The sequence below is a fragment of the Myotis lucifugus genome, unplaced genomic scaffold (assembly GCF_000147115.1).
Source record: "Myotis lucifugus unplaced genomic scaffold, Myoluc2.0 scaffold_518, whole genome shotgun sequence".
In the NCBI taxonomy this organism is placed as follows: Eukaryota; Metazoa; Chordata; class Mammalia; order Chiroptera; family Vespertilionidae; genus Myotis; species Myotis lucifugus.
Genome location: NW_005871566.1, coordinates 224,210 through 248,843, shown reverse-complemented (window position 1 = coordinate 248,843; position 24,634 = coordinate 224,210). Strand labels below are relative to the sequence as shown.

At 49.9% G+C, this 24,634-nt stretch overlaps 1 protein-coding gene across 1 annotated transcript in view; it reads right to left on the bottom strand.

Annotated features, from left to right (window-relative positions):
* CDH26 (cadherin 26) overlaps positions 1-24,634 on the bottom strand; it is a 43,654-nt gene that overhangs the window by 11,674 nt on the left and 7,346 nt on the right. Inside the window, 14 exon segments of the mRNA XM_023745124.1 lie at positions 1,127-1,201; positions 4,168-4,245; positions 7,170-7,300; positions 7,851-8,075; positions 9,148-9,189; positions 9,192-9,386; positions 9,878-10,020; positions 11,278-11,549; positions 12,624-12,809; positions 14,401-14,529; positions 14,714-14,880; positions 17,532-17,679; positions 23,004-23,165; positions 23,552-23,679. Coding sequence (XP_023600892.1) covers positions 1,127-1,201; positions 4,168-4,245; positions 7,170-7,300; positions 7,851-8,075; positions 9,148-9,189; positions 9,192-9,386; positions 9,878-10,020; positions 11,278-11,549; positions 12,624-12,809; positions 14,401-14,529; positions 14,714-14,880; positions 17,532-17,679; positions 23,004-23,165; positions 23,552-23,679 — 2,081 coding nt within the window.

The following is a 24,634-nucleotide window of genomic DNA, read 5'->3' as shown; positions in this document are numbered from 1 at the left end:
ACGAGGTCCCAGGACCTCAGGTCAGACACTCCGCTGAGCACCCAGACCCACAAATGCAGGGTCTGCAGAGTTGGGGCCTGGGAGCCATGCTCTTGAACAAGCTCCCCAAGTGCCCACACCCGGGAGCCCGGGCCCCTGCATTTGACCCCATTTCTACAACGCTCTATGTCTGTGACCTTGGACATGTCACCTAATTTCTCTGTCCCCGGTTTCCACCTTTTATAGGTGAGGAAAAGGATAGCTCCAGCCCAGGCGGGCTGATGTGAAGACTGAACGAGTTAGTATCTTTCAATCCCTTAGAGGTGCGCTTGTCAACTAAGTCAGTCTCGGCAGATGGGCCCACTAACCTTGACGTATTCCTCTGCACTTCCACTACCACGGGGCTGAGCCCCAGCTTTCCTGCAACAACACATGGAGCCCCTGGGAGTCAGAAGTCGCATCTGCTGCTTCTGTGTGCTCCCCGCCATCCCCGAGTGGGGAGCGCACAGAGCTCACCCTCAGTGACACGGTTCTCCTCAGGCTCCTCCTGCTGGAATCAGCCATGGCTTTGCCCAACTGCCCAACTGCCTGTGCTGAGGAGCTTCCAGGAGAGAGCTAATGTTGTCACCAACAATCCTTAAGCCTCGTCAACCACGTGGTTCATGATTCCCCAGAAAGAGACCTTTCACTCTTGTCTTGGGTCGTGTTCTGCGGAAATAGCCTCTGGAACTCGATCCCATGAAAGTGCTTGCCCTGGACCAAAGCGTGCCTCCCAAAGTCCTACACTGAAGCCCCGCCCACCCTGGGATGGTATTTGGAGGTGGGGCCTTTGGGAGATAATTAGGTGTAGATGAGGTCATGAGGGTGGGGTCCTTGTGATAGGATTAGTGCCCCTTAAGAAGAGACGGGTGTCTCTCTGCCGTGTGAGGACACAGCAAGAAAGTGATCATCTGTGGAGCAGGAAAACTCTTACAGCACCCGCCCCTGCTGGCCCCCGATCTCAGGCCCCAGGCCCAGGACTGTGAGAAGCAGGCCTGTGTAAGCCTCGGTCTGTTGTGGCTGCAGCCCCAGCTGACAGCAACAGCAGTTTAGGGGAAGCACCCCCAGCTGGGCCCGGATGGGGACGCCGACACGGGGAAGCCTCTACCTGATGCAGGATCTCCGCCATCACTCCCGCCCTCACTTCCAGGGGTTGTCTGGGCACCTCGGTACCCAGGTAAACCTGTAAAGCAAAGGGGCAGAGCCTTAACCCCTCTGATGAGGAGCCCTCCTCGAACTCCCCATCAACGGCCTCTGCTGGCCAGAAGATGGGGGCACCATCCAGGTGGAGGGTGGTCAGACCTCTCCTTGAGGGAGAGTAGGATCGAGGGCAGCTTGGTCACACGTCACCTGCGTGTGGTGGAAGAGAGAGGAGGAGACCCTGCAAGCACATCACTAGAAATCCTTACAATCACATTGCCTTTTCTTTCTGCACAAAATATATGGAAGTTATAAAGATCGTGTAGGTCGTCCTGGCAAAGATCCATGGGCAAGCTTGACAGTTGTTTTATGGGGATGGAGCATGGGCATGTGATTTGCAAGCCCTGTTTTGGGTCCACAAAAGCTTAGTAAGACTCCTTGTGTGCCATGGGCATGGTCTCAGCATTTGTGAATGAGGCACATCCACCCCTAGGGCCCAAGATCAGCTACATAATTTGCAGGGCCCAGTACAAAATGAGAATGTGGGGCCCATTGTTCCAATATTAACAAGTTCAAGATAATGACAGTAGAGCATTAAACCAAGCACAGGTTCCTTCTGAGTTCAGGGCCTGTGCTACTGACCAGGTTCCATGCCCAGAACACTGGTCCCACCAGGACCAGAGGGACACACCTCTCAATGCACAACCCTTGAAGGGTGGGTTAGTGGCATCATCTCTGTGCAAAACAGAACAGTACATTTCTATCTTAGCTCAAACACAGGCTGAGAAATGATAATGAACTTATAGAGGTCTTGAATTCTTTCCATCATAAAAACTGTGAATACCTCTTTTAGTTTTTGTCAGAAAAAGTACTTTTTCTGTTAATATAATAGCTAGATACACTAGTGAAGTTGGAGGTCTGTGTTTGAGACCTGCATTAAGAGTGTGGTACCCAAGTCAGCAATCTGGGTTTGGTAATGTACTGTGGTTATGTGAGAGGCCTCCCTGTGGGCAGGTTGCACAGGAACTCTCTGGACTGTGTTTTTAAGTTCTTGTGAGTCTGAAAATTATTTCAGAAAAATCATTTTACAAAGAAAAACAATCGTTCTAGAATTTGTACATAGACTACGTAAGGACATGGGGCTGGGGGACTCAGGGCTCATTTTGGCAGGAGGTGTGAAGTCACTGGGCTAGACTTGGGTCAGGCTCAAAGCCATGAGCTCTGACTCTTAGAGATGATCCCTGGCGCCCTTGGGTGGACACAAGAAAACGTACTCATTTGTGGGTGTCCTAAAAGGTGCCACATTGGATCAGGACTACCAAATAACTCTTAACAATCAACGATGACAATAGCTAGTTAGATAGATGAGAAGGTCTTAGCTGACTATGTGTTCATTCCACCAGTATCACAGAATCTTCTAGAAAGGCCGCTTATAAGGGAACAGTCAATCATTAGTGAGGTGACCACAGCAGGGAGTGAACTTCTGTAACACACTGGAGTCTCAGGACAAAGTGTGCTTGGTCTGATGCATGTGCTGGAGGTGGCAGCACTTCATTTGTATCCTAGGGGGGAAACGACGGTTTACCCAAAAGACAATGCATTTCCCTCCAGTTGGAAACAAAGCAGCTGTGTGTGTCCTTCAGCATGCTACGGCCCGCGGGCCGGATCCAGCACATTTGAAATGAATAAAACTAAAAAAAAAAAAAAAAGACCGTACCCTTTTATGTAATGATGTTTACTTTGAATTTATATTAGTTCACACAAACACTCCATCCATGCTTTTGTTCCGGCCCTCCGGTCCAGTTTAAGAACCCATTGTGGCCCTCGAGTCAAAAAGTTTGCCCACCCCTGGTCTAGAAGGGGACAGACAAATGAAACTGTTTCAGTTTAGGGATGTGAGGCTTTTGCTTGAGGTTTCTATTATTTTCATAGAGGCCCTTCAATAATGAAATAAAATTTCAAAGAAAATAAAGCAGGCAATGGACCCTAGCAATGGTGTTATCTAAGATAGTTTGTGCTTTGCAGCCGATTATAAGGTGCCAGGTTGCCCAATAAATCATAAGGACAATGTAATTTAGGGAAGGTATGTGAATGCTATTTATTTAACCTGTCACCACAGGTGCAAATACTATTTGCAGGACTCCATGAAGGAAACCCAGGGACACATCAAGAAATGGAAGGCACAGGCCTTTGTTTCCTCCTCTGTAAATGGAGAAACGAGGTGTCCTCCCCGACAGGTTCTGGTAAAAATTCTGCAGATTTGAGCTTGTAGAGTGCACACGAGGGCATGGTCGGCAAATCAGAGCAAGTACTGTGCTATAGGGCAGCTGCTGGCCTCGGGATGCGTGCGGATGGTTAAAGAGAAAGGAGAGAAGACCACCACCAGCCTAGATGACGCCTGTGCATGGATGAGGAAGGGCAGCCCTGCTCACCCCTAGCCAAGCACCTGCCCCATCATTTGTGGCAGCCCTGCACTCATGTGCTGTTCCACGGGCAGGATCATCCGCCACTTAGAGAGAGTTTGGAGACAGGGTTTTAAGTGACATGGACTCTTCTGGTGAGAATATAATTCCCTTTCCAATTCTGCATCCATTCTCCTAGGGGTGTCAAGAGAAAGTCTCTGTTTGGGGCCAGCATGGATTTGATGCCTCCCTTTTCACAGAGAGAGACCCTTTGGCGGGCAGCATTTTCTACCTGGAATTATTGGCTCCTATTCCTATTGCACCTATTTTCCACTCCACAAAGAAAAAAAAAAACTGGGTTTTCATTGACAATTGAATCATACCAGTTCCTATCTACAAGAAATGTACTTTATTTGGACACCAGTCCATTTAACGAAAAATATTTAAAAGTACACTAGTACAAGCAGCAGAAGCACGTGGGCAGGAGTGGAGTGGCCTTGCGGTGGGGAGCGACTGCACTCGGGTGGGAGAACAGCCAGGCAGTTCCTGCCACGGAAACCATCTGCAGAGCCACCTTAAACCCAAACAGCCCAGCAGCCACGCTTACCTTAGCACCCAGCAAGGCGCCTTCCTCCGCTATGTGGGTGGGCAGGGCTGGCTTCTGATTCCTGACCTCTGACCCAACCTGTGAGACACAGGGCTGAAACCAATGATGGCAAGCACAAGGCACAAAGCAAGGAGTAACATCTCCCCCAACACGAGCAGAGGCCATCCCAGAAAACATCCAATGGCTGTCCTGCAGATAAAGTGCAGTCATTTAGGGAAGGGGCTCCTGTAACTGATGGTGGGGAAGTGGGGTTTCTGGTTCAGTGTTTCACGTTAAGCGATGCTAGAAACCCTCCTTTCAACAGCGTCTCGTTATGTACAAGGTAGTCCTCTGAGGCTTGCGACGATGGCTCTGGCCATGCAGTATGCACCATCTCCTTCATTCCTCATCCAACAACTACTCCCTGAGGGGCTCAGATGTGGACGGCGGCTGCATTTCTCTCCTGAGAGCTCACCTGCTTCCCCTTAGAGATGGGAAGCATCTACGCAATCTTACAGACCTTCCTCATGCGCGTCCAGAGGCCAATGGAGACCCTGACCAGGTGGGAATCAGGCGGGCCTGTGTTGGTGGGAGAACCGGTAGAGGAACTCTATCATAACAACGGCCCGCACCTTTGCTTCCACGTCCTCTCCCTCCTTCTCCGTCTCAGGGCCTCATAGGCAAGGCTCGCCAGGTCTGCGCTGTGGGGTCCTAATCCTTTCTTTTTCCTTTTTCGTTTTTCCTGATGGAATACATGACCAACTTTTGTTTGTGGTCGACAGTGGGTGGAATCAACGGTAGGCATCTCGGATGAGGTGAGTCCTCCCAGGAGCACAGAAGGCCCCAGGTGAGTGTGCGCAGGTGTAGGCAGGTGCATTCAGGTGAGATGATCGTGGAGAAGCGTGCACTCATGGAGATGTAACCAGTGGTTACAAAGACATAATTAGTAATTGCTGTCAGTAAGTCTAATATTGGCAGTCACTGTTGATTGCGTGTCTGCCAATACCCTAGTCTGTGCTAAAAACTTCACATGTGTATTTTGGTTAAATTGTCCAATAAATTTAAGTCAGAGAGAACATTATTAATCTAACTTTATATGTGCAAGTCGGGGGTCACTTAGATTATGTATCCACAGTTTTGTGATCTAAACCCAGGTTTGCTGTGTGCCATGTTCTCAGAGCCCTGAGGGTACCTTGGCAGAAATGGGGCATAAAGCCAATGTTAATCAGAGGACACCTGAGCTGAGAGTTAGAGACGAGAGGGAGGATGTCGTGGGACTAGACGAGGACAGAGAACCCTTGTCCTGCATGCGCTCCTCCCTCCGACAGCTGATACTTGACCAGTGCCCTTGGCCACCAGACTCCCTCCGCCTGCCTGGCCTCGGCGCTGCGATGACAAGCTGCACACGCCCTGCTTCTGTAGCTGCTTCCTCTTTCCAGGAAAGCACCACCGAGCCGCTGGCCAACAGGAACAGCATCAGGGCACCACCATTACCCCTTCCCCCTGAACGGTGTCGGCAGCCAGTGCGTGGGGAGGCCACTTCCCCCAACTCCTCCAAGCTCAGCAGCCCCAGCTCCACCCCACCAAGCAGGAGACTAAGCACAGCCCGGGCGGGCGGGAGCCATTTCCATTGTCCTGGAGGGTTGCCCTTCAGAGCAGAGTGGAACTGCCCGAGGCAGGCAGGGTGGTTTCTCTGTTACACAAAGCACTGCGGGTTGTCAAGACAGTTTCCTTCTTCAAATGACACAAACTGGGGAACTGCTGCTCTTATTGCTGGGGGGGGGAGGGGGACCCAGCTACATGGAGGGGTTGGATCATGTTCCCTGCCGTCTCCTCTCTGTAGCAGGAAGGGCTCAGTGGGCCTGTGTGGAGGCACAGGCGTGTACATACATCTGCAGCGTGACCCAAGGCTGTTACTCTCCCTGGCTTCATGCCAGTAGGGAAGAGAACGCGGGGAAGAATCCAAGGAGTCTTGGCGGACCACCAGCTTCTCCCACCCCAGTCACTTTGCGGAGTGTCTCCCTATTTACTCGCACGTGAAGCCAACATCAATGAGCAGGTCTTTTCCCAAGAGCATGTCGTGTTGCAACCGGTCTCCTCCCAGGAGAACACCGTGGGTGAGGTCTAAGACCAAGAAGGTGGGCCCCCTGCGGCCGCTGTGAGCGAGAGGTGCTGCCTTTTGACATTTGGCTCTTATTTTTGAGATCAGCCACCTTAGTTCTTAATGAAGACAGACAGGGGCGTTCACAGTGCTTTCATCTCATGGCCAACTCCAGCCCAGGGTGGCTGTGAGGAAACTGAGATATGGCAGGGCTGGTGTCAGGGCGACTGTGGGTGCTTCCAGGGCATGGTCTTCTTTGATCCCCAAGAAATCCGTGGAGTTGATTTTTACCCTGATTCACAGAGGAGGGTGTGGGGTTAAGTGATGTGCTCAATGTGGAGAAACTAATAAGATGCACAGCCCGGGTCTTGTCCCTTTAAGGCCAGCAAGCTGTGCTCAGCCTCTGCCCTTGAGGAAGGGGGGCGGCTCTGCCTTACTTCAGGCCACAGCCGAGAAGCTGTGGACTCATTTGATTAGTAAGCCCCGCACACTGTCCATTGAGAAAACCACCTGGTCAAACCATTTTCTCCTAAACAAGGTTTCTCAACCTCGGCACTGCAGACACTGGGCCACATACTGCTCTGTTGCGGGCCAAGCTGGGCGCTGGAGGGTGTTTAGCAGTATCCCTGGGCTCCACCTACTAGGTACCAAAAGCATCCTCCCCACCCCCAAGCCGAGTGTGACCATCAAAATTATCTCCAGACGTTGCCAAATGTCCCCTGGGAGGCAAAACCACCCCCCATTGAGAAACAGGGACCTAAAACAATACATCAATTTAGTTAAGTTGGACAACATTGGGGTTGTTTCCCCTTTTGCTACTCAAATTAGAGTGAAGATGGGAGAGGCGGGCACAGTGAGTGGGAAAATAGGTAGATTTATTATCGACGTCATTGTCACGAAACACAAAGTGCTGTTTCCTTACCTGGCCTGCGATGGCTCTGCTCTCGTCATTGTACGTGATCAGGGTCTGCTGGCCCTCTTGGTGCAGGGCGGGGCATCGGTGCCTCTTGGCTCCAGACACACAATCGCATCGCAGCAGGAGAAGCAGAGCAACTGCAATGAGACAAAGGGGAGTGAGTTAAACAAGCCCGTCTGTATCAGAGGCTTCACCGGGGCCGTCTGTTAACTTGTACCTCAGTCGTGAATGACAGGGTCATGAATGACAGGGTCGGATGTGCCTTAATCATCTTAGTAACTGCAGAGCTTTGCACAGCCTGGGGCACAGGTGCTAGGTAACTGTTTGTTGACTTGGTTGACTAATGCCATGTAACCAGAAATATGGTGTTTATTTGAAAATCTAGTTTCCTTATTTGCCTTCCCCAAGCCCAGGAGCCCAGAAGCCCAGACAGACATCTGTGTATTGCTGCCCCGTTTACAAACCTCGGGTCGCCCTGTGGCTCCTCTGCTGTAGACTGCTGCTCACTGAACAGAAGCTGCTTTTGCCAGACAGACAGCATGTCTGACCAGGTCAGCCACCTTTGATCTGAGCCTGGGACTCGATGAGCCTCCAGGTCATTCTCCCAGCATCCCACTGCTGTCTGCCATCACCTGCTCCCCACCCCAGAGGGCTCCATTCTCCCGGCTCACAGCCTGGACCGCTGACCTGCCAGAGCCAGGAACACCACGCAGAGAGGAGCAAGGACCCCCACAGGGAGCTCTGGTCCGGCAGCTAATGGCTCCGCCGCACACGTGGCTCCGCCAGGACAGGAACAGACCCTCACGTGGACAGTCTGCTTCTGGGAAAGGCCCTGTCCGTCTCCGATGGAAAGCGGCACTGAGTAATCGCCAGGAGGCAGGCTTCTCAGCATTAAAAGTTCAACCGACCGACCTGCAAGGGAAGGGGGTCATGAATGCAGGGACTCCCACGTTTTTCAGCTGCTCCACAGATGTTTACAAAAGCCTCCAGGAGCCAGGGCTCTATACGGGAGTTAGCCAGATGCAGAGTTAGAGGGGCCGTTGCCAACACCACCCTCACTTCCAACAGCAGCTGCAAATTCAGGGCTCGCATGCCGGCCAGCCCAGGGCAGAAGCACGCAGGGCAGAGCCGAGAGACGTGGAGCGAGGACACCAATGAGTGACCGTTGTCAACCAGGGAAGCCCCCGAGCCTGGCATCCTGAGTCTCCATTGGCCTCGGTCGTATAAGCCTGGTTGGCTGTCCATGTGACACAAAGCCCCACCTGAGACACACTGTTCTGTTGACTGACACAAACCCCCAGGCAAACCCTCTTATCGGGCAGGACATTCCCAGGGCTTGAGGATGCGCTCCCAGGAGCAAGGCCAGGCCAGACCTCTTGTGGGGAGAGGTGCAGGGCTCTGCCACACACTGGGTCAGGGAACTGTACAGGGGAACTCAACTGAAAAAGCAAGCTCCGCTCCACAGGTCCATTCATAAAGCACAGAGGAGGGTGCTGTGGGCAGATGCCATTGGTTCCTCCTGGTAAGAGCATCCCTGTTCCCCTTTGGAGAAGCCCACATGCCTGAGCCCCAGCCCCTGTGAGTCAGGAGAGGCTAAGGCCTGATCCCAGCCCGCTCCAGGTGTGGGCTCAGGACCAGCCAGAAAGCGGGCTCCTCCCCACTGTGACCCACAGTGATCGGCAGTACAGGTGACCCATGCCATGCGGGGAGGTAAGTGCTCTCGCCAGGTGCTGGCATGAGCCTCCAGGACTCCTGGGGCCACCCGTCGGCCCCCAGAGGAGAACCTTCCGAAGTGAAGGGACCCAGAGAGCAGCCGTGCCGAGGGAGGGACGGGCAGCGCCAGGGACGGCTCGAGTACCTGGACATGGCCCAGCGGGGACACAGGCTGCTGGCCCTCAGTCACAGAAGCCAGGAATCCCTTTGGGCCCAATTCTGAGTCCGGTTTCTGTCACCGCCGTCCTTTACCCGTGGCCCGTGCACTCACCCCGATTTTCCCCCAGTTTCCACGTGACTCGTGCATGTCCTGCGTGGTGTCCAGTTCAAAAGTAAACGGGTCCGAGGAGGGCTCCAAGTCGCCGTCCTCGGCCTCAATGAGGAGGGGCTCGGGCTCCGAGGACTCGCAGACCTCCAGGTACCGAGAGTGCGGGTGCAGACTCGGGGCGTTGGCATTGATGTCAGACAGGAGGAGCATCAGGGTCCCCGTCCCCGTCTGCGGCGGGTGGCCTGTGGGTTCCAGAAGGGTTGCTTATCAATTAAAGAGCCGGCAGTGCCCACAGTCCCTGGCAAAGGAGAACGCAGCCTCCAAGGGAAAGAGCTGCCCCGCAGAGCTACCGAAGCCGTTCCCTCTCCTCACGGAGGCTGGTTGGAAGCAGACTTACTATTTTCCCAACCAGCACCTGCTGATCAGTTATTCCAAACACGATGCACAGCTACGCACCCCTCAGAACTGGGGTGTGAATTCACAGATGCCCTAAATACAAGTCCTGAGGTACTTGGAAGTTGCTTTTTATTCAGCTTCACGTCCTGGCAGGTTTAAAACCTCAGCCTTGGGGGGTCACAGAGAGAAGTGTTGAAACACACTCTCAAAACCAACTCTGGGTTCACAACACAGCGGTGAAAGGTTTGCCTTTTCCCCATTTGTGCTGAGACCTCCCCGTGTTGTTTTCCCTCAGGAGCAAGGACACACTTCCCCCTGGTTTTGGGTGAGCACTTACCCTCATCAACAGCATGTGCGATGACGACATACACGCCGTTGTTCACGTGCGGGGACTCTCGGTCCAGCCGCCGCCTGGTGACAACCACTCCCGAGCGCTCGTCCACGGTGACCCAGCTTGCAGGATCGTGAGCCAGCTCATACCTCAAGGAAGGAGACGCGTGACATCTCTAAAACTGCAGCTATGTCAGAAGTCAACTCCCGTACCTCACGCCGACACCAGTCCTATCACAAGCCACGTGGGGGTTCTGAGGACCGTGACGTGGGGGCTGGGTCGGCACTCGCTGGGGATGGAGTGTGGGGTCCGCCTCAGGGAAAAGTCGATGCCTGCTAAGCAGTACCTCCGCGTCCTCCCACCCGCCCCTGCAGCCACCATCTGCTTCCTCTCTTTACGATTTGCTCCCTGACGTGGGCTGTGGCGAGCACCTCCTCTAAGGGGCATCACACAGCGTTTGTCTTTTCGTGACTGGCTTATGTCACTTACGTCGTCGTCAATTATTCACAAAATGTGGACGCTGTCTAGTGTCCATCAGGCAACAGGTGAGTGGATAAGTGGAATGTCTATCCGTGAAGTGGATACAGGGTGAGGCAAAAGCAGGTCTACAGTTGTTCATACGGAAAGTGAGACGATAATTCATAAGTAATAATCATGCAAGAATAAACTCTGTGTACTCACAACCGTAAGCCTGCTTTTGCCCACTCTGCATTGTTCAGCCTTCAAAAGAAAGGAGACCTGCCTCATGCTGCATCATGGGCAACCCGAGGGCATCGGGCACATCACATGAGCCAATCACAAAAGGGCAAGCTCGGTGGGGGTCGTCAGATTCATGGAAACAGAGTGGAGTGGTGGGGGCAGGGGCTGGGGGGGTGGGGAGAGAATGGGGGTTATTTTTAATGGGGACAGCGTTCCAGTTTTACAAGATGAGAGGAATTCTGGGATGGGTGTGGTGATGGTCATACAACACTGTGAATGTGCTCAATGCCACTGAACTGTCACTGGACAGCAGTTGAAATGGTCAACCTTATGTCACATACATTTTACCACAGTTTCTAAAAAACAACACTCTGTTGTCCACAAGCCAGAGGCCGGCCAATTCACACCCTTTGGTAAAGAGGGGGACAGAAACACAGGAGCAATTATTCTAAGACAAGAAAAGGACTATAAAAGAGTATATTCTAGCCCTGGCCAGCATGTCTCAGTGGTCAAGGGCACGTACCTGGGTTGCAGGTTTGTTCCCAGGCCCCAGTCAAGGCAAGTGCAGGAGGCAACCAGTCAATTGTGTCTCACATCGATGTTTCCCACCCCAGCATCGCACCAGAGAAACTGGTTTTCCGACAGGACTGTTCCCAGCTGCGTGGCTGTTCTGCTTCAACAGCCTCCTTTCTCCTTCCTCTTCTCACCTTATCTGGCTGCCGCTTCCGTCTGGGTCTGTAGCGTTAAACCTTCCCAAGCGCGTCCCGGGCCTGGCGCCTTCGACCTCGCTAACGACGAAGCTCCTGGGGTGGAAGGCTGGCGGGTCGTTGGCGTCTGTCACCTGCACGAGCACCATGGCGCTGACTGCAGTCTTCCTCCTGGGCTTCTGCAGCTCGCCGGCCTCGCAGGGGACCAGCAGCTCCTCGTTTTCCACGGCAATGACCAGGCTGCACGCGGGATGCGTTTCGTAATCCAAAGCCTGCAGCCGGCAGAGAGGGTCCCGTTAGCTAGCACCTGCTGCTCCTCACTCAGCCAGGGGCCCTGGGGAGCTCTGGCTCTGCACGCCACTTACTAGTTACCTTGTCTTTGATAGTGATCAAGACAGTCGTCAGCTCACTGTCAGATCATTTATGCAGTTCCTCCCCCGCCCCATGCTGGTTGGAAAGAGCCACCATCCGTCAGTGGGTAATGAAAAATACAACAAAAACTGTAACCTAATGAAACATTAATGTGACAAGCCTGGTGCAAAATCAATCAGCAGGCCTGGAGGGAATATGCATATTAATGACCATAGTTATTCAGGGTACAAGGTGGTCAGTGACTTAAAGGACTGAGAGCCTGGGGTAAGTAGGCAGTCCAGCCCGGGCGTGTGGTGTCTCACCTGGGAGCCTGTCACACTGACAGCAGGAGGTCAGGCTCTAGCCCCAACCCCACCCAGCCTGACCCCCGGGGGGCTCACCTGCCCTGTGCCAGAGGCACTGGTCACGCTGGGGTCCAGCTGAGAGCGATTCAGACTAAAGGCCTGGAGTCAGACTGCTCCAGCAGGACCCTCCTCTAGCTGTGTGACTTCCCAAGAACAGCCCAACCTCTCTGGGCTCTGGTGTCCTTGTCAGTAGAGACAATGACACTTCACTGCAGGGCCAGCTCTCTGTTAGGCACAGCAGGCCGCGTGGCAGCGCCTCCGACGCTCTCAGGGGCTTGAGGAAATGTTCTTATTCATTTAGACTCAGAAGGAAACACATGAACTCAGGGCTCGAGAAAATGTTTCAGATATTTTTACCAGAAAGAAAACATATAAGGCCTGTGTAAGTCTATTAAATTTTGCCTAAAAATTTTAAATGTCAAAGTCTTAAAGTTTTATCAAAAATAACTTTTAATATGGATATTAATTTGGCAGGAGGAGCCGGGAAGGCAAAGGCCCACTTCAGAAGGCCTGGGCCAGCCGGGCCCCTCGAAGGGTGCCTCAAGGGCTCCAGACACTGCAAGGTCCTGAGACCAGCTCCCGCTCAGCACACTTTGGCCCCCGGCCCGTGTGTGTTCTGTGCAGCTTTACCTTGATAACATTTAGTATCCCTTCGTTGGTCTCAGGGTCAGTCGAAATGTCAAAATGTCCCTCTTCGTTGCCATTGGATATGTTGAACTTTGCCCTCCAAGCTGACGTGAATGGCGAGTCATCGTCCTGGACCGGGAGACGCAGCACGTCCGGGCTGACTCGGCCTTCGGGAACCTGAATCTTGTACTGAGAGAGGCAGTCACCATTCCATGTCACGGAGGTGAAGAAACACAATTGAAAAAGAAAGCAGGAAAGGAGATGTCAGCCCTCACACTACAGTCTGGATGTTTCTCTTGCTGTTGAACTTAACCTCAAGGGATTTGAAACTGCCTGATGCAGCCAAAGAGCGTGGATAACAAGCAGCTCGCCCTCCTCCTGTGCCTGGTCCTCCTTCCGATGCAGCGAAGGCGCTTTGCAAGTGCACACTCTTCAGCCCAGCGCACGCACCACTTGTCTAAGAATTTTTAAAATGACAACACATCCCAGTTTATGCTGCCCCCAAATCCTGGCTCTCTCCTAAAACAGAACTCCTTGGTTAAGTAGGTCCTTTCTAACGCAGACCTTGGAGTAATTGCTATTTAACACTTCCGGGACAAGAAACTGCTGCAGGCGAGCCCACCCCAATGCCAGGGTTTGTTGCTGCAGCCTTACTTTTGAAAGCACAGCTTCCACCAAGCCAGAGAAGAACTTGGAAGCAAGGCTCACACGTGAGCAATATGATTTTTCCGTTTTTCTGTACTATTTGGTGAGGTGCTTTCATTAAAAACATGTCAGCCCTAGTTCATACAATTTTTAAAAATTTTTAAGTGGCATGTTTTTAAAGTTAATTTGTAGCATTTTTTCTGTACCAGATTCTGTTTTAGGTGCCCTGAGCAAGATGAACAAAAACCCCATCCCCAGGGAACGGATGATTAGGGGAGGGGGGTTCCTTGGGGGTGCAGGTGGGGGCTGGGAAAGAGGCCAGAAGAAAAATAGAGATACAATGGACATTTTCCTTTAAAAATTCATATGGAAGAGTAAGAAATGGGGATGAAAGGCAAGCAGATGCCGGTAGTTATCACTTCTCTCCTGGCGTCCCGTCTGCCGTGGTGCGGCATTTCCACAGGGGCCAGCCTGGGGACTGTGTCGCATGTGACATTCTACAGGGAGCACCAGTGATAAACCAGGTGACTGAGGCCGGGCTTAGCACACCTGCCCGTCTTCCTTCTACAGCCTGAACACGTGGGGAAAGCCCAGGTTTAGACTTCTCACCGGGGCAGTTCTCCCCTCCAGGGGACAGGTGACAATATCTGCAGACATTTTTGGTTCCCATGACTTGGGGGGGACTGCTGGCATCTAGTGGGTAGAGGGCAGGGTTGCTGCTAAACATCCCACAATACACTGGGCAGCCTCCTCCCCCCAATGAAAACTTCCCACCTCCAAATGTCAATAGTGTGGAGCTTGGGAAACTCTGGGGTACAGTGAGTGTGGCGTCTCTAACCTCGCTGGAGGCCTCGGTGTCTGCATGTGTGGAGCAGAAATCACGGGTAGTTCCAGCAATTAAGAATGAAATTATGCACGAAAAAGTTCTGAGCAGTTTCTCACACAAAGTAGTAAAACATGCCAGCTCATTTGACTAAATCAAACGAGTCTCTAATCACGTGGTCATTTCTCGACTCTAGTTTCCGTTACTTTGGAGAACTACAGGATGCAGGGTGATATGGGGACTCCCTCAGGGACTGAGCCTAGGACTCGGGCCGTCATGTTGGGACTGGGACCGGGGGCAGCCGGGTCTTACATTCTCCTGGATGAACGTGGGCCTGTGGTTGTTGCCTTCCTGCACGCTGATGTGAACCGTGGCCGTGGCCGACAGCGGTGGCTCCCCGCAGTCCCTCGCTCTGATTAGTAGAGTAAACCGAGGAGCAGTCTATATGGGGAGGAAAGGGAAGTCAAGCTCCGATGCGGGAAAGGGGATGGATGTCAATAAAGGAACATCCCATTTTAGAATTTCAGTAGCAAGCCAGCCTGAGGGTTTCCCAGTGCCACATCAATCCTGTGCCCAGGGTCAGAGACACAGGCATTTCATTGTTTTAAAATAAAATCCACATAACCTCATAATCTAAGCATCCCAAGAGTCGGATTTCTCCACTATCACGGTCGATCTCGAAGCCACTTTCCTTCAGTAATGGCTTTTGTGAAACGAGGAAGTAAAGGACTCGAGAATTTGGAGTATTTTCTTCATCCAAATCAACCGTTAACAGCTGAAGAACAGGCTGACCTGGAAGAATTTTTAAATTGTTACTATTGGCCAAAGGCAGCCTATCGGAACGGTAGGAAGGTGACACTTTGCTGACTGGCATTGGGGCATGCACCAGAATAGCTGAAATATTTGCATATAAAATCAAACTGTAGGAGGAGCAGACAAAACAAAAAGGGGTATTCACATCATCATATGACCATGATTGCAAATGCAGAAGACTTAAAGGGCAGAATTGATAGATAGGCTTTTAACTGCATGGATGCAAAAGCTTCAGACAAAATTTAAAAAGAATGATAAACCAGAAGGACATATTTGAAATATACATGGAAGACATATACATTCTTTTTTAAAAAAAAATTTTTTTTATTGATTCCAGAGAGGAAGGGAGAGAAAGAGAGAGAAAGAAACATCAAAGATCAGAGAAAATCATTGATTGGCTGCCTCCTGCATGCCCCACACTAGGGATCGAGCCCACAACCCGGGCATGTGCCCTGACCAGGAATCGAATCTCAAATCCTGACCTCCTGGTTCATAGATCAATGCTCAACCACTGAACCATGCCAGCTGGGCGACATAGACATTCTTAAAACAGAATGAGGAGGTTAAAATCAAGAAGAAAAATGAGAAACACACTAATGGAAATGGACAAAGAAAGGAACAAGCAAGGGGAAGAAGAAATGGAAAGAGCCAAGAAGCTTACAAAGCATGCAAGCACCTAATGTGAACCATCCACTCCCACAGATGGTGTGGAGAAGTAAATTGGAACACAAACTGTGGGTGCATTTCCCACCACGTGAGAAATTACGGTGACATTCAGGAACTCACTGCCCAGCTCTGTCTTTCTCCCTCGTTGCATTTGGCTTTATTTTAGACTAGTGTCCCGGAGCACAGATTCATGCACATTAAAAGGAAATTAATTAGAAGAAATATTTTAGTATCGCTATGCACCCTTTCTCTATGATAGAAGTGTCAACGAAATTCACAATCAACAATGACAGATCGAAACATGCATGCGATTGGCACCAGCGAGAGTTTTATATGTTTCGCGAATGTGCAAGTCAACTTAGCCTTTTATAGATATAGAATAAATTTGCTTAATTAGACCTGCTTTCTGATTTAGCTATACTTTTTCCAGCCCAGTTAAGCACCCCAACTTCTCTTTCAGGTAATTGTCAGCAACACAGCAGTAAATATCAACACGAAGCAGATTATTATTATAGGTCACCCAGGGAGAACAAAGGGTAAAATATTTAACTGCAGCAGTGTTTGACTACATTCTGTGCAGTGAGAAAACCTGAAGTCATTTTCAGTGGCCACCATTTCTTACTTCTTTTCAGTTGGGTCAAGTTTCTAAACTTTCTAAATCTCCATTTTTGAAAAGAAACTTAGGATTCCACTGAGTCTCCTATCTACTTACTCCAGGACTTTTGTGAGGATCAAATGAGATGAGGCATGGGAAAACACTTCACAAACATTTGGTTAAAGTGTAAAATGTTTGCACCTGGCTATAAAGCAAGTTGTGCTCCTGGGCTGAAGAAACTCCAAGGAGGCTAATCGCTAGGGAGAGGAAGCTGGGTGTTGCTACATGACATCATTACCTGGTACCCACAGTGACCATTTCTGGGCTGGGCTAGGCTGTGGGCCACATTTTGCGTCATGGAGTCTTGGCAGCATTGGCTGCGATTTGGTTGGGTGTCACTCCGGGATGGTGGCGGGGAAGCCAAGTATTGGTTTGTTGGTGCCAGGCCATGGTGCCGTTTATTTTTAAATGGCCAGTGTGCATCATAGCAGCTCCTGTGTTGAGCATCTGCCCCCTGGTCATCAGTGAACATCATAGCTACTGGTTGGATGGACACTTAGCCTTTTATATATATTCTAGAATCCCAGTACACAAATTCGTGTACAGGTGGGGTCCCTCAGGGTGGCCTGGGGAGATCAGGCCCCAGCTCATGCCCCAGCTTTGCAGCCCCAGCTCGCGCCCCCAGGCTTGCAGCTCCACAACCCCGCCTTGCACCTCACCTTGGCCTGGTGCTGTCCCCTCACCTGCTCCACCATCCTGCCTGCAGGGCAATCTATTGGGGCCAGGCCCTCTATCCGGCTCCCTCAGTGCCAGGCGGTGGCCCTGCCGCTACCACTGGTCGCCATCTGCAGGGCAATCAGTGGGGCAATTGGGCCCCACTCACACCGGCCTTGGCCTGGCACTGCCCACTCACCTGCTCCACCATCCCACCGTGGTCCCACTCTCCTCAGGGCCCATCGGTGCCAGCAGCACCTCCACTGCTGCCTGCTGCCAGCGCCGCTTTGCCAACACCTGCCATGATCTGTGCCACCCCTTGGTGGTCAGCATATGTCATAGCGAGCAGTTGAACTCCCAGTCTCCAAACTCCAAGTTTCCGGGCCGAATGACCGCCCGAGGGGGCAATTGCATATTAAACTTTTATTATATAGGATATTCATATTTACATATTGACTCTTCCAGAGGACTCAACATTGCATTGCCAACAAAAACAGGCTGCAGACCTGAAGCATTCGCTCTGATCCAGAGCCTGGGCCCTCTGGATGTGGCCAGTGAACTGCCTCCCTGCAGACAACTGCGAGCAAGTGCCCCAAGTGTCGGCAGGAGAACCTTCAGGGGACAGGAAGGGCAGCCCACAGCCCAGCACACACACCTGCTGCGTGGCTCTCTCTCACACTGACATTGAATTCATTCTCGGGGAACTGGGGCGCATGGTCATTCACATCAGTGATCCTGATGTTGAAGATCAAGGAGTTGTCCACGTACTCTCCTGTCAAACGGTTCACAACATCGAAGTAAACCTGGGAAGCAGAGAACCTTGTTAATGTGGAAGAACCTCTGGCTTGGTGACGCTAATCACATTACCGCCAGAATCACAATGGAGAAAGGAGACATCAGGGATAATTCCTGCATGTGGAAAGGGCTTTAGCCTTGTGTTGTAGCTGGAAGATTGCCATCCTCGGAGAAACAAACCATAGTGCATTGAGGTGGTGGATTGGCATATGGCTATTTAAAATTACACATGCAAGGTCTATGCTCTTAGACACAAATGAGCAAGAAGAAACATCCTATGTGCCAAACAAATATAACATCACTTCTATGCAGAGATCATAAGTGGGTCAAGATAACTGTTGGGATGAAGATCAACAGAAAGTTATTTTGAGGAATATGAAAGGATGGATTTTTTTTTTTAGTGTATTTGCATCCTATGAAATTGAGCATGTTTTGATATGAATAGATAGGATTCCTGCACAGAAAAAAAAAAAAACATCTTTTCCCTTTTCAACTCCATCTTAAATCTTACAGAAGTTCTAACTTGGTGTCACTGCTTCTCATAGGTTCATAGAATTAACAAGAAGTTAGCCCCCCCATCCCACACCCAGACCCTGCCACCTCCCAAACACAACTGGGAAGTGTTGAGGCTGGTTCTGGTGACTCCTTCACTGTCCAGTGCCACGAGAAAGGTCTTTTTGCTACTGCATTGGGCTTACTTAGTGTTTAATAGCACCTGTCATTGTGGACAGAGAATGATCAGCATTCTTCCACCGAGGCAGGTGGTTGAGCCCAAACGCTCAGTTTGTATAGTGCTCCCGTGACACTTGGCTCTCCCACTTTTTTTTAATCTTTATTGTTGAGAGTATTATAGATGTCCCTCCCCTTCTTCCCCTCATTGCCCCCATCACCTGGATCCTGCCCCACCCAAGGCTTTCACCACCCTATTATCTATGTCCATAGGTTATGCATATATACATATGAGTTATTTGGTGGATCTTTTCCCACCACCTATCCCCACTTCCCTCTGAGATTCTTCAGTCTGTTCATGTTTCCATGCTTCTGGTTCTCTATTTTATTCATCAGTTTATTTTGTTCATTAGATTCCTTGTTCATTTATTTTAATTTTTAGCTTCAGTTGTGGATACGTATTTATTGCCTTCTTCTTTTTTTCTTCTTCTGCTTAAAGAAGACCCTTTAACATTTCTTGTAATACTGGTTTGGTGGTGATGAACTCCTTTAGATGTTTCTTGTCTGTGAAGCTCTTTATCTGACCTGAATAATCGTGGTTATAGGTCCTTGCTTTTCTCATCACTTTGAATATTTCTTGCCACTCCCTTCTGACCTGTAAAGTTCCTGCTGAGCAATCAACTGACAGTCATATGGGTGCTCCCTTATAGGTAACCTTTGTCATTTTAATTATGATGTGTTTTGGTGTGGACCTCTTTTGGTTCCTGTTGTTTGAGACTCTCTGAGCTTCCTGGACTTGTATGTCTATTTCTTTCACCAGGAAAGGGAAGCTTTCTGTCATTATTTTTTTTTCAAATAGATTTTAAACTTCTTGCTCCCTCTCTTCTCCTTCCAGCACCTCTGTGATAGGTATGTTGGTACACTTGAAGTCCCCCATTGTCTTAATTTTCTTTCTTTTTTTTAATTCTTTTTTATTTTTGCTGTTCTGATTTGGTGTTTTTTGCTTCCTCATATTCCAAATCGCTGATATGATTCTTGGCATCCTCTACTCTACTATTGATTCCTTGTAAATTATTCTTCATTTCAGTTAGTGTGTGCTTCCTTTCTGACTGGTCCTTCTCTATGTCATTGATGTTCTAAATTCCTTGCAGTTGTCACTAAGTTCCTTGATCATCCTCATAACTGTTTTGAACTCTATATTGGTAGTTTGCTTGCTTCCTTTTCATTTAGTTTTTTCTGCAGATTTCTTCTGTTCTTTCATTTGTGACATTTCTTTGTCTCTGCATTTTGGCCATTTCACTGTGTTTGTTTCTATGTATTAGGTAGAGCTGCTATGTCTCCTGGAATTGATAGAGTGGCCTTATGTAGTAGGTGTCCTGTAGGGCCCAGTGGCTCAGCTCCCCAGTCACCTGAGCTGGGCATTCTAAGGGCACCCCTGTGTGGCCTGTTGTAGTTGAGCCTTGCTTGCTGTTGGCATCACTTGGAAGGATTGACCCCCAGGCCAATCAGATATGTGGACAACCTGTGAGTACAGCTTAGCTGTTATGCAGGAGTTGCCCCTGAGGTGCAGGACTTGCTTCAGTGGGGCTTTGGTGCTCACAGAGTCTGGTCCTTGAGTGTGTCACTCCTAGATGTGGCAGGGTTGTAATATGGCATGGTCTAAAGCTGATCACCAGGTCCCCTGGCTCTGAGGCCCCTCAGGAGTTGCAAAATCAGCTACTTCCTGTGCTCTGCCTGGGGCCACCTAGCACAAGCTACAGAGTGATCTGCAGATGGCTGCTATTTGTGTTGGGCTTGGCCGTGCCCAGGAGAGGCCAAACTGTGGACCAAGACAGGCTGTTGCTAGTGCTGGGCCTGGGGCCTTCTCTTGAGAGGTACAGGGCATTCTGAGGCCAGCTGCTGCTTGTTTGAGAGATTTTAGAAAAGTCTGAAGCCTGAGCCTGGACTGGCTATTCATATGGAAAGACCACTGCACACAGCTTGAGTGGGGCTGCAAATTGGGTGGTGCAGGGCTTCAGGAAGTTACCAGGGTGGGGAACACACTGTGGGCCAGCTTGATGGAAACTCAGACATGGTGCCCGCCAGTCAGCACTGTGGTGTGGAAGGTCTCAGCATAGGAACAGTGACCTCTGCCAGCATTTTTGTCTGGGAGAAAGCTGCCTCTTAGTTCTTTGCTCTTATGCCAGACAATTTAGTTCCTCCCCATATATCCCTGGTTCCTTTCAAGCTGCTGGAGCTCAGAGGGAGTGAGTCCAAGTAAGTCTCTGTGCTGGCCCTTTAAGAGGAACAACTGGGACTTCAGTAGCCTCTGTGTCACTCAGCCACAATTCCCACCTGAAGTTACAGGAATTCTCTTCCTGGCACTGAATCCCTGGGCGGAGGGGCCTGGTATGGGGCTGGGACCCCGTGCTCCTCACGTAAACCTTTGCAGACAAGATATCCCTCCCAAAGAAAACAACATAGGTGGGTGTTGGGCAAGGCTGTTCTGCACCTTTGTCCTTCCTACCAGTCTCATTATGCTTTCTTCTTTAATTCTCTAGTTGTAGGATTTCCGTTAAGCCAAATTTCAGGCGGTTCTGAATGATGGTTGTTCTGTGCTTTAGTTGTAATTTTTATGTGGTTGTGGGAATGTGTGAGTACTGCGTTTATGGATGCTGCCACCTTGACCGGAAGTCTCTCAGCTGTCCCACTTCTGAAGGTTGGCATCTTCCTTGTCAGCCACGTCACCTCTTCTAACCCCAGTGTGTTCATGTCCTATGACTGCTGGAACAACGGACTACAAACTGCGTGGCTTACAACAAAAACTCCATCTTTCACAGAACCGAGTTGAGGTGTGGGCAGGGCTGGTTCCTGCTGGAGGCTCTGAGGGAGAATCTGTCTCCCGGTTTGTGGTGGTTGCCAGCAGTCCTTGGTCTACAGATGCATCACTGCAGTCTCTGTGCCAAGCTTTACATGGCCTTTCCCCGTGTCGTTCTCTGAGTCCAAATCTCCCTCCTCTCATGAGGATGCCAGTCACTGGGTTAGGACCTACACACAACAGTAACCCAGAATGACCTCGCCTTTATTTGTTTACATCTATGAAGAATCTATATCTAAGTAAGCTCACATTTACAGTACCAGGGGTCAGGACCTGAACCCATCTTTTTGGAAGACACAGTTCAACCCACAACACCCTGGAAGGCAGAGCCTACATTTTTCTGTGTGCATTTATTCATCCAACATGATTAATTGAGGACCTACTATGTACAGGGCCCTCTTCTTGATGCTGGGGTCATGGCAATGAACAAGACAGGGTCTCACCGCTCTTAGAACCTACATTCTAATGGAGATTGACCTTCAAAAGGCACTCAAACACAGAAGTACACATTCATGGAATGCAGAGAATTGGGGAGAAAAACCAGAGTAATGTGACAGAGAGCCATGGGGGGGGGGGGGGGGGGGGCGGGCACACCTCAGAGATCTCACCTGTATCTTCCTTCCTGCAGGTTTGCAGTCAAATAAGAGGACTGACTAGCCAACTGTTGCAGACATCCCTGTGAAAGGACACCTGTGAGCAGTGCTTTGGGGATGGGTAAGTGGGTTTGATGAAGCCGGGAAGGTGCAAGCACAGGGCCTGGAAATCTCGATGGGAAGAACCATGGGGATGTCTTCCGTGTCCCCACATTTTTTCTTTCTGACATAAATGGTGCCTGGGACCCATCTACGACATGCCAGGCTTTTCCATCTGTACCTCAAGTTTCAGAAAACAACCCTTAAGACTTCACTGAAGATGTTAAAAGCAAACAACACCCAGAAAAGAAAAACCACAGGCACTAAATGTTTGCTCTGCCCTTGCACAGGTCATTGTGATTGTCATGTTCTAGGTCTTCTGTCCTCAGCGTCTAGACACATCTCCTGGAGAGAGCCTACTGGCCCAGCATCTGCATTTAACCAACCCCCTGGGTGATCTGCACTCATTAAAGACCAGAACGCACCATCCCAGGGTCCCCCGTGACCTCTGTTTTCCTTCTCTTACCAGACTCTGCAGGTTCTGTGGATGGGACAGGGTTTGTATGGAGTCGTCTTTGCATGTCTTTCAGAATTTGGGGATACTTTCTGCCTCTTTATAAGTTAGAGATGCAGAACCTGTCAGTGAGTTAAGGGAATATATTTTCTTATGTATATAAAAATGTTGAGGTCACTGAACAAAAGCTACTTACATCCCTTCTCTCTGATGTTAACACCTTCCCACCCCGAAGGAGTTAATGTATAGCCGGTCAGGTAGAGGACCTGGATTCCCACTAAGAAACTGTCGCCGGGTGTGCAGCTGCTCACTCATCAGTTATTAGGCAACCCAGGGGTCTGTCTATACCTCTCTCCATATATTTCAACTGTGACTCTTCAGAGGATAAATTTGCTCATTTAATGCTGTGAAATCCTGATCTGTGGGGATACTGGTCAGTAAAAGGCAGAAGGGTAGCAGTTCACATAGACACAGAAATCGTTACAAAGCCAATGTCCAGACTAAAGATTACAACATTCACCTCTGGGTCCCATGCACACTTTTAAAGCTCTCCGAGATGCATAATAACACATCCACCTCCCATAACCTGACACACAGCTCAGATAATGCTACCACGTACACAATTCCAGCCAGAGATTTACAGTATCGAATTCTAGGTACCGTAAAAGATGGCGTCGTCTCTCGGTCAACAGGGCGGTGAACATAGACTTTTCCATTCTCGTGATCTTCTATAGAAAACAAGCCAATCTCCGGATATCTATCCACACCTGGTCCACTGATTAAATACATCAGTGCCATGTTAACTGACATATTGTTGAACAGCTGGAAGGAGGAAAAATTAAGAAAAACAGAATGAGCATAAACCACTTTGCATGTCATTTACCAAGGCCGAGACTCAGAGGCATCAGTGAAGAACCATACCCAGCAAGAGTGCATGGGAGGGCTTGTCCTAAAGAAATAAGCGGGTCAGCAAAGGTGCAGGAGCAAGGAACAAGTTGACTGTTAATAGTGAGAAGTCACAAGCAACATCAATGTGCAACCACATGGAAAGAATGCTGTGGCCTGGACGTCCATGCTCCTCCCCAGAAATGGGCGTGGCCCAGGGTTAGGCAGAAGCTGCATTCGGAAGAGCAAGCAGAGTGTGACCCATTCTGCTAACACAGATTCCCATGGTGAAATTGTAGGGAAGTACCTGAAAGCATGCATACCCGTTTGTGAATTTCGGTTGTCCGACCAGGGAAAGACAAGTAATAGCCACACAGCTGACAGTTAGGAGAGCTCAGAGTGAGCCCGCGCACTGCATGCCTCACTCGTCCTGACCTACTGTAGAACAGCCCTTAACGGAAGCAGGTCATTGATGAGGAAGCAACGAGGGTCCCTAATAGAGGGAGCACGTGGAACGTCTGGAACATGTGCTCCAACCCCTGGGAGTCTACACTTTTAACCATTGGGCCTTGAAAACTCCCTGTAGGCCTTGAAAACGTCCTGTAGGGTTTTTATAGTAGGCATATGCTGTTTTTATAAACATTGTGAAAATGAGTTATTCTTAATTATTTTCTAGGAATCAGGCACAGTGGACTCAAGCACGCTGTGTAACTCAGAAGCCCATCACAGCCAGGAAGGTGGTGGAATGCACAGCCCGGGCCATGTGTAAGAATTCTGGCATTCTGACAGCACTGGATGTCTTCTTTGGTGCCTCAGTTGATCCTCAACCTCAGAGTGAGGGAGACAGTAGGGAGTGGTGGGGACTGTGGCATTCTGAGTACCTCAAACCCCATCTAATTGTTGCCATGTGAGAATGGCTCCATGTGGTCAGGTTTTACAATTTTTAAAAAGCTTCTAGAAGACAGAACTTTTAATACAGCCTCCCTATTTTTTCTAATGTTTTTATTGTGCTAAAATAACAACATAAATTTACTCTCTTAACTGTTTTTCAGTGCGCAGTTCAGTGATGTTAAGTACATTCATGTCATTGTGCTGCCGTCAGCACCATCATCTCCAGAACATTTTCATCTTGCAAAAGTGACTGTCCCAATTAAACACTCACCTGTGACACCCTCCCACCACCCCTGGCACCCACAGTTCTACTTTCCTTTTTTATTTTAATCTCACTTTTACCCCCTCCCCTCCCCCCGCCCCAGCTTCTGGTAACCACAATCTCCTTATTTTTAAACTAGTGGCCTGGTGCATGAAATTCATGAACATTAAAAGGGAATTAATTAGAGAAAATACTTTATATTGCTATTTGCCCTTTTCTTTATAATAGAAGTGTCAGAGATGAAAGAAAATTA